The sequence below is a fragment of the Haliaeetus albicilla genome, chromosome W, assembly GCF_947461875.1.
Source record: "Haliaeetus albicilla chromosome W, bHalAlb1.1, whole genome shotgun sequence".
Taxonomy (NCBI): domain Eukaryota; kingdom Metazoa; phylum Chordata; class Aves; order Accipitriformes; family Accipitridae; genus Haliaeetus; species Haliaeetus albicilla.
The window spans coordinates 11,528,503-11,542,603 of NC_091515.1; the positions used below are offsets into that span (position 1 = coordinate 11,528,503).

The window sequence follows — 14,101 nt, forward strand, 5'->3', positions numbered from 1 at the left end:
ATTCAGCTTTAATATTTGAATTATATTCTAAGGCTAAATAAGCTCAGTATAGTATTTTTTTGGGCACATTCAGGCCATCAGGAATTCTATACTATGCACCAGCAGGATTAAAACTTACATTTAAAAGCCAGGTGCAGTCACATTGGAAATGGTTACAAAATTTTTAGCAACTTTTTTCTCTCCAAACGCCTTTTTATGGTCAAATTTCTTTAGATGGGGGGAAAAAAAAAAAATTACAATTTAAAGAATGTGGAATATATTTAAAAAAAAAAGAAGATGTCTGAGGAAACTAAGTTTTAGTTAAGAAAATACACACTTTAGTATTAATTATTTTAAATATTAGATTTTATTAACTAGCTTTTGTTAGAAAAAAGCCTTCCTGGACTAGCCATCATTCAGAAAATCAGACTCGATCAGAGTCTCAGCCAGGACTTTTAAAAATTCTAATGCCAGGCTTAGGTTACATTTTACTTTCATTTGTTTTGGCAATGTTTACTAATGAGAGCACTGCTCAAGCTATAATATAAAGATGTGGAAGTTCCCAAGTAACATTACTTCATAATTCAACATTAACCACCATAGTTAGTTGTCCTGGTTTCGGCTGGGATAGAGTTAATTGTCTTCCTAGTAGCTGGTATAGTGTTTTGAGTTTGGTATGAGAAGAATGTTGATAACACACTGATGTTTTCAGTTGTTGCTCAGTATTGTTTAGACTAAAAGTCAAGGATTTTTCAGCTTCTCATCCCCAGCCAGCAAGAAGGCTGGAGGGGCAGAAGAAGTTGGGAGGGGACACAGCCAGGGCAGCTGACCCAAACTGGCCAACGGGGTATTCCATACCATGTGACATCACGTCTAGTATATAAACTGGGGGGAGTGGGGGTGGAGGAATCACTGCTCGGGGACTGGCTGAGCATTGGTCAGTGGGTGATAAGCAATTGCATTGTGCATCACTTGTCTGTCATGGGTTATATTTCTCTCCCTTGTTGTTATCTTCCTTTTCATTACAATTCTTACTCTTATTATTATATTTTATTTTTTATTTAAATTATTAAACTGTTCTTATCTCAACCCATGAGTTTTACTTGTTTTTGATTCTCCTCCCCATCCCACCAGGGTGGGGGGGGGGGGCCGAGGAGGGAGTGAGCGAGTGGTTGCATGGTACTTAGTTGCTGGCTGGGGTTAAACCATGACATAAGTTTAAAAAAGGCAAGAGGTTTAATTGCAAGAGTTTATCTTTCTGTGTTTATCTCTCAAGCAGTTGACTAGAGTCACACTGCTTTTGAACAGCGTTAGGACTTTCCAGATAAGGATAAATTGAAGCAACTAGATTTTTGCTCTATTATGCTCATGGGATATGAATAAGATTGTAGACATATATTGGGGAATGTTCATTTCAATACTTACAATTATTTACTGAAATAATAAAAAATTAAAGATCTAATAACAAAACTCTGTTGACTTAAGTAATGCTTTTTTCCAGCTTTTGGGTATAAATGGTCAGAAAATAAATACCAAAGTAGTCTACACTTACTCTGCTGAAATAACACAGCCCCCAACTACCTACACTAAGACATACAAAGCACAGAGAAGAATGCTTACAGAAGAGGACATATCTGGCCAGAGAGGATGTGTTACAACAAAATGAAATGGAACATTTTTCGGCGCGTGCAGATTAAAAATGACAAGTAGTAAGATGTAGACTAAAGCATGACCTCCACACCTCTCATTTTGACCTTGTTAACTCCTTTCAGACCCTTCCAGTTCATACAGACATGAAAACCTCTTCCCTAGATCACTGTCCTGACAACAACCCCCTTCAAACCTTTACCCCTGTCCTCTGCTGCAGAGGTGCCCGCACTCGGCTAAGCTTGCCGACCCTCTCGGCAGCAACGCAGTTCCCACCTCACCAGCCATCCTCGCTGTGCGGTGCTGTGGCACCTTGTCCTGCCCACAAAGCTCCAACCTTTGCCCCATGGCTACCTGGGCTCCTGCCAGGTGGCCCCACACATGCCTTCCCCTGTGCTCCAGCCTACACTGAGGACCGCTCCTTTTGGACCTTCACAGGATAAATACGTACTGTCATGCCAGAGCAGAATATAGCTTTCCTAATCATGGAAGAAATGAACTTGTTACGCTAGTGTTATTTTAGTGAAGCATGGCCAGCCTCAATGACTCTCATGTCCCCTATAGCTGAACTCATTGGAGGGAGGACCACACCATCTTTTCTTTTGAAAAGCATTAGTGATTGATCAACAGCTCCAGAAGTAAAGGCAAATACGTAAAAAGCATTGCCATGCACAAGACAACACTCACATGCCCTTCCAGCATTATCCTTCTCACCCAGAAGCACTGGCTAAACTTTAACTTTGCTGAAACGCAGGGTGTGGAAGAAGCTCAGCAATCAGCAGGAGTTACTAGGGCATACAGGGAAAGGGTTCAGTGTGGCAACTCCTCTCCATCACACATGGAGTATCACCAATACACAGCAGCATCAAAAGGGCAGGGAACAAGGAGGAGCACAATCCCTTTCTGTACCCCGACACATGAAAAGCCAAGGGAGTCTCCAATGATCGGAGTGTAAGGTTTTGTTTAATTTTTTTTTATTTATTTTTTTTTTTAAATTGGGGCAAACAGACTTCCTGCAGAGAGCACCCTTCCAGCCAGCACAAGCAACTAGGTATGTCTACCTAGTTGCCAATTTAATATTATGCAATGCCTCTACAAAAACATGCCCGTTTAAACAGTACTAAAACAATCCTGGAGGCTTCACTTTCCATCTCTTTCATGCATGTGTTACATAGTGCTGTTTTAGAGAGCCTTCATTAAAGCTAACAATTAAATCCAATCAAACAGCTGATTTCCAAACTAAGTTCTGTCATCAACTTGAAAAAAATAATGGCACCTGGAAAATATCTGGAATCTTTTGGAACACACATTTTTTAAAATGGTAGTTTCCCTCTGATTGAGACAGTGTTCCTTGACACTCACACGCACACACAAAAGGATTCTTTTCTTTCTATACAACAAAAATTATCAGAAAGCACCTAAAAGCATTTTCTTTCTGGGTTAAATAATAACATATAAATGTACTCACTTGAGCTTTTCAGTATTAAAAAAAAGAAGTAACCTATATGAATCTTTATTTGTTTATAATAAAAACCTTATTTAGTCCAAAATAATTCATTTCAAAGAGTTTGAAAAAAATTTGCATTTTCTTTGGTAATAGCTCACTAACAAACTTGAAGCTACCATTAGCAAGACAAAAGATCCTGTACTGGGTTTGCATGGCAAGGTTTTGGTAGCAGGGGGGCTACAGGGGCGGCTTCTGTGAGAAGCTACTAGAAGCTTCCCCTATGTCTGACAGAGCCAATGCCAGCTGGCTCCAAGATGGACCTGATGCTGGCCAAAGCTGAGCCAATCAGCGACAGTGGTAGTGCCTCTGGGATAACATATTTAAGAAGGAAAAAAAGTTGCTGGGACACAGAAACAGCAGCCGGAGAGAGAGTGAGAACATGTAAGAGAAACAACCCTGCAGACACCAAGGTCAGTGAAGAAGGAGGGGGAGGAGGTGCTCCAGGTGCCAGAACAGAGGTTCCCCTGCAGCCTGTGGTGAAGACCATGGTGAGGCAGGCTGTCCCCCTGCAGCCCATGGAGGTTAATGGTGGAGCAGATATCCACCTGCAGCCCATGGAGGACCCCATGCTGGAGCAGGTGGATGTGCCCAAAGGAGGCTGCAACACCGTGGGAAGCCCATGCTGGAGCAGGCTCCTTGCAGGACCTGTGGACCCGTGGAGTGAGAGGAGCCCACACTGGAGCAGGTTTGCTGGCAGGACTTGTAACCCCATGGAAGGGACCCACACTGGAGCAGTTCGTGAAGAACTGCAGCCCGTGGGAAAGACCCACATTGGAGAAGTTCGTGGAGGACTGTCTCCCATGGGAGGGACCCCACGCTGGAGCAGGGGAAGAGTGAGGAGTCCTCCCCCTGAGGAGGAAGGAGCAGCAGAGACGTGTGATGAACTGACTGCAACCCCCATTCCCTGCGCTGCTTAGGGGGAGGAGGTAGAGAATTTGAGAGTGAAGCTGTGCCTGGGAAGAAGGGAGGAGCAGGGTGAAGGTGTTTTAAGATTTGGTTTTATTTCTCATTATCCTATTCTGATTCTATTGGTATAAATTAAATTAATTTTCCCCAAGTCGAGTCTGTTTTGCCTGTGACAGTAATTGCTGAGTGATCTCTCCCTGTCCTTATCTCGACTTAGGAGCCTTTTGTTATATTTTCTCTCCCCTGTCCAGTTGAGGAGGGGGAGCGATAGAGCGGCTTTGGTGGGTACCTGACATCCAGCCAGGGTCAACCCACCACAGATTCTCATGACAATCATCATGAGAAGTGTCCTTCAAAATGCAGAGTTATTGTTGGAAGACCAATTCTAGATAGTGGTATTTAACAGGACAATAAACTAAAACCAGGCACTCACACCACATACATGAAGTAGATAGAAAAATGCAAAGCATGTAAAAATTTTGTAACCTCTATTCTACGCCATCAGAAATTACAACTGGGGAGTTTCAAAAAAATATCTTCAGTCATGGTCAATGCAGAGCAAAGCATAGTTACTATATTGGCATACGAGAAAACATATTTACATATGCAAAGCAATAGGGAAGATCTTGCAGCTGTCATTTTTAAAAAAAAAAACCCCAAACACCACTACTTTTATCACAACTCCTTTTCACAAAAATGTTGATAGAGAATTCCAACACACAAACAGTAAGTTTAAATGAACTTGTTACAGAACACTGATGTGCAACATTTGTAATACTCCTTCAACATGCACAGAGCTCTCTTACAAAGCACCATTTCTTGTAAAACATGTAATAGATGCACTGGTGACAACTGAAGTATAAAAATAAACACAATCACTCTGCTAAAAAAAGTATAATTTTTTTTTCTCATTTGAAAATGTAAATCATTTTTCCAGATATCTTTAATAGTATTATTCTCTTACAAAAAATGAGAAGTCTTGAACAATTCCAGATCCATCTCTGTTCATTCTGAATTATTTGCATGACATATCTAACATCCTAGTGTTCCCTAACCTTTGATCAAGAGCTCTTAAACTCTATTTAAACTGATTCAGACCATGTTTAAAAAAAATAAATCTAGTATTTCTAGCTTTGATCTAAGTTTATTAAATATTTAAGTTACTCTCCATGGTCTCAGTACATAATGTGTTTTATTGAGTGTCCCATTTACAATCATTTCTAATAGGCAAGATATACCCATCTTACCTCATTATTTGTATCATTAAATTAAAAGTCCTAGTTTTCTTTAAGACCAGAGTACAGTATTCCTAGTGCAATGAATTATAATTCAGTCTGAAGCAGAACTAACTATACTTCTCTCATGTTTCAAAAAAAAATTGAAAAATGTTTTCAACTGCCAGAGAACTGTTCAATTAAAGGCTGCTTTAAATTTTATAATCCAAAATTGATGTAAGAGTTGCTTTTCTTCCAGCAACTCACCAGTGAAAGGCTGACATCCGATCCTATCAGTCATTTAAAGAAAATGTGTGCAAAAATAATTTAATTGGAATATTCTAAGAAACAGTTAACTTTACTAAGATCTCAAACAGTGAAATAATGCTTCCTGTTAAAGGGACACCTGCACTAACCAGTGTTCCAGGGCTCGCATTCAGCTGATTAAACTATAAAATAACACCCCCCAAAATCTTATTCAAAGAGATTTCCTCATGGTTTTTTTTGTGAAAACAAAGATTATACTACAAATCTGAAAGCCAATCCTTTTTTTTTTTTTTTAATCACATAATTTATTTCTTAATTTTGCTAGGTGGAAGCCACGACATGGGAGAAGGTCCCTTTAACAAGGAAGGAGATAAGTACCACTTAGTCAGGATGTGGGAATAGAATCTGTACCTATGTGTAAATGACAATGCGTTCTGGGTTGGTTCAGCCCTTGGTTCCGAGTTCTGTGTCACTTCCGGCATCACTCTCTCGTCATCTGTCCCATTAATACTTTCTGGCGTTAAAGGAGACTGAATATCCCCTCCAGCTGATTCCTTAAGTAAAACAAACAAATGACACATTAGAATTACCAAGTGACCTGCTCAGGAAGGCTATGTGTATATAAGCACTAACATAAATTCTTAAATGAGATACAAACTTTAGGCAGTATTAACGTGAGGCTCACAGATTTCCAGCATCCCTCATGGTCATATTTCATCATGTGAATTTAATTTAGACGTGTATTATCATAGTATTCACATTATCTTGCACAAAACACAGCTGACCTATGATTTATTTGCAAGTATGTAGCCTCCTGCTTATTACAGACCTCTCTCTCTTACCTGATATTATATTCAGCCCTCAGCCAGCTGAGGCAACTATTGACACTCAGGATTCTTATCTCTTACTTTATATATTCTAACATGATGAAACAAACAATTCTGATGTTTGTTTCAAAATCTAGCTTTCATTTTGTGTATTAACCAAAGCGAACAGTGGAAGGGCCATTGGTGGTGCATTCAGTTTCACCTATGAGCCATCTGTAAAGAAAACTTGTTCAGCACAGTCCTCGCAAAACTTTAATACACACGTTAGCCTGGCCTAGCTCTTGCTGGTCATGGTATTATCTGGGACAGAGAATACTCCAGTTATACCCAAGCAGCTACTGCTACGCAACCAGACACCTGAAAAACTTATTGGCTGTCTTCCTAGCAGAAAGCACTGGTGCAGGTTTTAATCAGCCTTCATCACGCCAGCATGTACATTTACGTTTTGGCCAACAAACACTATTTTCCAATTTCTAATCACTGAAAAGTACTTCCTTTTTAAAAAACAAAGTACATTGTGTAGCCCACATCCTAAGTTAGAACATTATAGGCTTTTCAGTCCCCATATGTAGTTTAATTTTAATATTTTCTTTCCTATTATATACTTTTTCAAGTAATGATTTTTGCAGGACATAAGCGAGTCATATAAGCTAAGTAGCTCATCTCAATTTTAAAATGTCTTAGTAGGCTTTTAGTAATCAAGTGGTAACATTTAACTCTAAGATAGAAGAGTTTCATGAATAGAGTTCAGTGGATGTCATGGAGGGGTGTCTATACAGCAGAGAATTGGTTGAATTACAGTATTTCCAAAAGCTAAGAACCTCCTATGGCCACACAGCCTTTTACCATCTGCATGGGGAAGAGATAAAACTGCTATTTAATGTTATTAAGCTGAACCACAAGCACAGTCTCTGGAGGGTCAGCAGCTCCTCTTCCCAGCTCTTTGACACTCCATAGAAAGCTGAAGAACAGCAATCTCAGAAGAAACTGCAAAGTATCTGAAGATGGTCATGATCTTACAAGATCAAGGCCTGATTTTGAGCCTCCACTTGTAGCCTTCAACTAGTTTACAAGGATAAGGCTTTTTGAAAGGCAATAATGAATCTGATCCTATATCTATAAGAAATGTTGCCCTTAACTTTGAGACTTGAAGAGATGAAAAAACTCAGTTCTTTTAAAGAAAATAAGATCTGGCTGTCATCATCACCTTCCACAAAGCACTGGTGTCACTTAACAAAAATATTGATGTTCAACGTTTCCATTACACTTTAAATTATATTAAGCATTTGCAGCACAACGATTGTCAAAATTTTGCATTTATTCTACTGTATTTCTTACATAGTGAGAGACATATCTCACACTACAACTTCAATTAGTGAGTAACATGGACTCATATGGAAACATTTTAATAATGACTTCAAGTTTTATTATATTTAGCATTCATCAAGTTATACAAGGCACATGCACAAGTGTCTCCATTCTCCATTTACTTATTAAATTCCTACTAATTAAAAAATAGAAAAGAATTAGCTTACATTGATTTATTACACAAATATAAACTGTTATTTATAATCACAGAATCATAGAAGAGTTTGGGTTGGAAGGGACCTTTAAAGAGCATCTAATTCCACCCCCCCTGCCATGGGCAGGGACACCTTCCACTAGATCAGGTTGCTCAAAGCCCCATCCAACCTGGCCTTGAACACTTCCAGGGATGGGGCATCCACAACCTCTCTGGGCAACCTGTTCCAGTGCCTCACCACCCTCACAGTGAAGAATTTCTTCCTTATATCTAGTCTGAATGTACCCTCTTTCAGTTTAAAGCCATTACCCCTTGTCCTATCACTACATGTCCTTGTAAAAAGTCCCTCTCCGGCTTTCTTGTAGGGCCCCTTTAGCTACTGGAAGGCTGCTATAAGGTGTCCCCGGAGCCTTCCCTTCTCCAGGCTGAAGATCCCCAACTCTCTCAGCCTGTCTTCGTAGGAGAGGTGCTCCAGCCCTCTGATCATTTTTGTAGCCCTCCTCTGGACTCGCTCCAACAGTGTCCTTCTTATGTTGGGGGCCCCAGAGCTGAACACAGTACTCCAGGTGGGGTCTCACAAGAGCAGAGCAGAGGGGCACAATCACCTCCCTTGACCTGCTGGTCACGCTTCTTTTGATGCGGCCCAGGATACGGTTGGCTTTCTGGGCTGCAAGCACACATTGCCGGGTCACATTGAGCTTCTCATCAACCAACACCCCCAAGTCCTTCTCCACAGGGCTGCTCTCAAACCGCTCATCGCCCAGACTGTATTTGTGCTTGGGATTGCCCCGAACCATGTGCAGGACCTTGCACTTGGCCTTGTTGAACTTCATGAGGTTCGCACAGGCCCACCTCTCAAGCCTGTCAAGGCCCCTCTGGGTGGCATCCCTTCCCTCCAGCGTGTCGACTGCACCACACAGCTTGGTGTCATTGGCAAACTTGCTGAGGGTGCACTCAATCCCACTGCCCATGTTGCCAACAAAGATGTTAAATAGTGCCGGTCCCAATATCGACCCCTGAGGAACGCCACTTGTCACTGCTCTCCACCCAGATATCGAGCTGTTGACCACAACTCTTTGAGTGCGACCATCCAGCCAATTCCTTAGCCACTATTCCTTATCCACGTTTCCCCTTTTCCAGTCACTGGGAACTTCCCCGGACTGCCACGACTTCTCAAATATGATGGATAGTGGCTTAGCCACTTCATCTGCCAGTTCCCTCAGGACCTGCGGATGCATCTCATCAGGTCCCATGGACTTGTGCACCTTCAGGTTCCTTAGATAGTCTCGAACCTGATCTTCTCCTACAGTGGGTGGTTCTTCATTCTCCCAGTCCCTGCCTTTGTCTTCTGTGACTTGGGCAGTGTGGCTGGAGCACTTGCCAGTGAAGACTGAGGCAAAGAAGTCATTGAGTGCCTCAGCCTTCTCCACATCCCAGGTAACCAGGTCTCCCATTTCCTTCCGGAGAGGGCCCACATTTTCCCTAGTCTTCCTTTTATCACTGATGTACCTATGGAAGCTTTTCTTGTTGCCCTTGATGTCCATGGTCAAATTTAATTCTATCAGGGCTTTAGCTTTCCTAACCTGATCCCTGTCTGCTTGGACAATTTCTCTGTATTCCTCCTAGGCTATCTGTCCTTGCTTCCACCTTCTGTAGGCTTCCTTTTTGTGTTTGAGTTTGTCCAGGAGCTCCTTGTTCACCCATAAAGGCCTCCTGGTGTTTTTGCCTGATCTCCTCTTTGTTGGGATGCATCGCTCCTGAGCTTGGAGGAGGTGATCCTTGAATATTAACTAGCTTTCATGGGCCCCTCTTCCCTCCAGGGCTTTATCCCATGGTACTCTACCAAGCAGATCCCTGAAGAGGCCAAATTCTGCTCTTCTGAAGTCCAGGGTAGCAAGCTTGCTGTGTGCCCTCCTAGCTGCCCTAAGGATCTTGAACTCCACCATTTTATGGTCACTGCAGCCAAGGCTGCCCTTTTGAGCTTCACATTCCCCACCAGCCCCTCCTTGTTGATGAGAACAAGGTCCAGCATAGCACCTCTCCTCGTTGGCTCCTCTATCACTTGGAGAAAGAAGTTGTCATCGATTCATTCCAGGAACCTCCTGGGTTGCTTGTGCCCCGCTGTGTTGTCCCTCCAAGAGATATCGGGGTGGTTGAAGTCCCCCATGAGGACCAGGGCTTGTGAACGTGAGGGTACTCCTAGCTGTCTATAGAGGGCCTCATCTGCTCGGTCTTCCTGGTCAGGTGGCCTGTAGCAGACCCCCACTATAATGTCACCTGTCCCTGCCCTCCCTTTAATCCTTTACATAATATAAATGCAAATTATTTATTTTATGAATGTAAATTGTTACCTGCTTTCAGGAAGAATCCTCTTATTTTATACTCAAACCTATTATGTTAAGTGTTAATATTTTAGAAGTCAAAATAAAATTTTGATTTTTACAGAACAATTTTACTGAACTGAAACTGAATTGAAGTGTCAAAGGTGAGCAGAGTTGGCAAGATTATCAAGCATCTGAATTGTTTTATACAAATTATGTGGTTTTGTCTATTATTATCCTCTGATTTGATAATCAGTTTCCACTGCCATTAAATGAAAGGCATTTGTCACATCCCAGTTTCTCAGGACGACAACTCAGGTTTGCTGATTCTCAGGTCAGGATTAAGGTGAAACGACACCAGGGATCCTTTAACTCACAAAAATCAACTTTTATTCGCTCACAACAAGAATTGGCATGAAACTACATCAGTAAACTGTGTAAAATGTGCTAACCATACATCACCAAACATATACTACAGGCCTTGCTTATTTGGGGATCAGTTCAGGGAAGACAATAAGGAGAGCCATCCCATTGAGTCACGAGGTTCAGAGTGGACCCCCTTGCTTTCTGGACTCCCTCTCGGAGAGGAGCCTAGGGGCAGCTAGATCCACTCCTAGTCCCAGACTTGGTCAACAGTTTATGTCTAAAGGGATGAGGTGTAGGGATTATAGAAAAGAGAGAAAGAGAGAGAAAAGAGAAAGATTTCACTGGTCCTGGGTCTAGTGTTGGTCTAGACAGCCTAGAGGTCCAGTTCCGGAGGGCACGCACACGTGGGGCTTCAGTTTGTGTCCTTTTATAATCTCCTTGCCCCTTCTTCAGGTGGGCACTTGAACTCATTAGGCTAATTAGGTGTCATGCATGGTTTGTGCTTCCAGAACCTTCGGGAAATGGGTCGGTGGGCTTGGGGGTCATTTGGGGAGTAACTTCTCCCTCCCTGCAGGTACAACCATTCTTTGACCTTTGGCCATGCATGGTGAGCTGCCCTGCTCAGCGTATCAGAACACAGAACTGCATACCCCCGGGGCACGCCCTCCAGGCCCTGTTGCTAACCAACTTCTCACCTGCCTGGGGTTCATTGCTATGTAGGGCTCCTTGTTACGCAGAGTTTGCCATTATGCAGAACTTGCCCCACCACAATATTTGAGACATTAACTCCTTCAGTCTCTGATAGCATTATGGACCCAAGAGTTTCTCTGTTATTTCTTTCTCTTCCCAAACTACACTAGATGTTCTAAAAAACATATTCCACATCCCACAAAATCTGGCTTGCTTGTATCTTTAATCTAAAATTTCTACAACACTATTATTAGATACATAAAGCCAGAGCTTCATTAAAATATTTTAAGTATGAATGCATAAAAATTATTTTAGTAGAAGAAAAACAAATGTGCAGTTCCATCTAGGCTTATTTTTCAGTAAAGTACTTTCATAGATGTCTAATTTGAATGAAATTCAAGTGACAAAAATTAATGCAGACAAACATCACAATCTATGTAATACATAAAGGTTCACTCCTTGCTAATTCATGAGGGGCTGATCTGTATGTACAAGAGAAGCATCAGATTCTGGTATGTATTTCTTCCACCAATACAGGTTAATCAGTGCTCTCACACACTCAAAACTATCCTTGCCTGGTAAATAATTTATTATGAAGCTGGCTATGAATAAAGCACCAAATACAACAGAAAAAAACCACACAGAACAAAACTAATTTTACAAATAATATGTTCACATTTTATATTATTTAGAAAGAATAAAAGAATTCTAGAAATGTTTTTGTGAGACATTCATAAGTAATGAAGTTTTTATTCTGTATCATTATAGCTTCACACATCCACTTCAAATTTTAGAGTTGGACAGCTGAAAAAGATTTTCACCCCTCTCTCCTAGCTGGAAGAGCAGGTTAACTAAGATCCAACTGTGTAGATCCTATATGGGAAAAAAACAGTGCTTAAACTGAAAGTCTTCCTGTAAACCAATGACATATTTTAAGGCCTGATATTTCCCACTCATGACAGCTACAAATAGATATTTCCTACATTTGAGAAGAAAGGATTAATGGCTCTCCTGTGGTATAAAACCATGATTATATCCTATATAGGTTTTTGGAGGATATTGAAGTTTAAGTCACTCACCAGTCCTGGACTTACACATAGACTGAGGACTAATATTTTTCAACGTGACAAGTAAATGTGAGAGTCTGCTGTTTAAGAGTTTTTCAGAGATCTGCACTGTCTAAAGGGGCCCTGGCCCTACTAATAAGTATTCAGGACTGGTGATGCCAAGCAGTATAAAAATGACAGTTGCCTACAATATACAAACTAAGCATAATAGAAGGGAATTCATCAAAAGATGCCTTAAATTTCAAAATCTTATAAACAAAATGCATGCACTCACAAAAGAGTCTCTGAAGTAAAACAAGCAAACTTCACAGCACAGATCGAGCCACCTTTTAATGGTAACTAAATACAGAATAGAAGAAAAGAAGGAATAGGTGATACTAAAACCATGAACAAGCTAAACCAAACCAATTCCAGCCTCTTTTTTTTATTAAGTATTATACTGTTTTCTCATTAAATATTCCATACACTTCCCTGGCATCACTGTTCTTCATAGAGCTGTGTTCAGTACTGACTGGCAATGGCATAAGGCTGCCTGCTACTGATTCAGATATCATAACATCTGAAACATTTGTTCCAGTATAGAAATTCACACAATATCCCAGAAAGTCACTTTTTCCACAAGATTCGGAAGTAAATTGTGTACTTCTACAAAGAAAAACCCAACGGATGATAAAACCATGACGATTTTGCCATAACCAACCCCTTTCTTGCACTATAAAAATGTGAAAGTAAAACTTTTCAGGCAATAGCTATTCCTAACAGTATAGGAGGGTCTCAGAATCACAAAAGAAGGAGTTGGATTATTTTGATTTAGTTGACTATTTTAATTTACTCACCACCCAATTTCAGAAATTAATAGAGGTCTTAATCTGAAATGACTGGGGTCACAAGAAATATCTGAAGACAGATTCTTACTTAGAGAAAAAAAACCTGAGGTTCAGACTCCAGTTCTCCAGTTGGTTGTAAGACTGATGGGGTGAGGGTGCAAACCCCACAACCTACACTATTTGGTTTTTTACTTGAACCTAATTAACATTAGGTTAAAAAAGAAAAGAAAAAAAAAAGGTGGGGGGACACACAGTTTTCAGCCTATTGATTCATGCTGCTCAGTGAACTCCAGATCAAAGTGTTACGCTTTCAGTGCATAGGCAAGCCTGTAACTGAAAATAGACTTGGTTGCTTGTCACTGTAAGATCCATGGGTTTATGACATGAGCAAAATAATGCATTTTTTAAAGCAGTACCAAGAGAAATGTAACACATTTTATGTAAGTTTTACATGTGTATTTTCCAGTTTTTATATGCAGTATCTTCCTACCTATTGTCGTGGTTTAACCCCAGCCAGCAACTAAGCACCACGCAGCCGCTCACTCACTCCCCCCCATCCAGTGGGATGGGGGAGAAAATCGGGAAAAGAAATAAAACTCGTAGGTTGAGATAAGAATGGTTTAATAGAACAGAAAAGAAGAAACTAATAATGATAACAACAACACTAATAAAATGACAACAGTAGTAATAAAAGGATTGGAATGTACAAATGATGCGCAGGGCAATTGCTCACCACCCGCCGACCGACACCCAGCCAGTCCCCAAGCGGCGATTCCCTGCCCCCACTTCCCAGTTCCTATACTAGATGGGACGTCCCATGGTATGGAATACCCTGTTGGCCAGTTTGGGTCAGGTGCCCTGGCTGGGCATGAGAAGCTGAAAAATCCTTGACTCTAGTCTAAACACTACTTAGCAACAACTGAAAACATCAGTGTTATCAACATTCTTCACATACTGAACT

At 41.0% G+C, this 14,101-nt stretch overlaps 1 protein-coding gene across 1 annotated transcript in view; it reads right to left on the minus strand.

The window, feature by feature from the left end:
• Positions 1-14,101, minus strand: part of LOC104313270 (homer scaffold protein 1) — a 146,981-nt gene that overhangs the window by 77,522 nt on the left and 55,358 nt on the right. Inside the window, exon 5 of the mRNA XM_069774873.1 lies at positions 5,932-6,074. Within this exon, the coding sequence (XP_069630974.1) occupies positions 5,932-6,074 (143 nt within the window). The remainder of the gene's footprint in view (positions 1-5,931; positions 6,075-14,101) is intronic.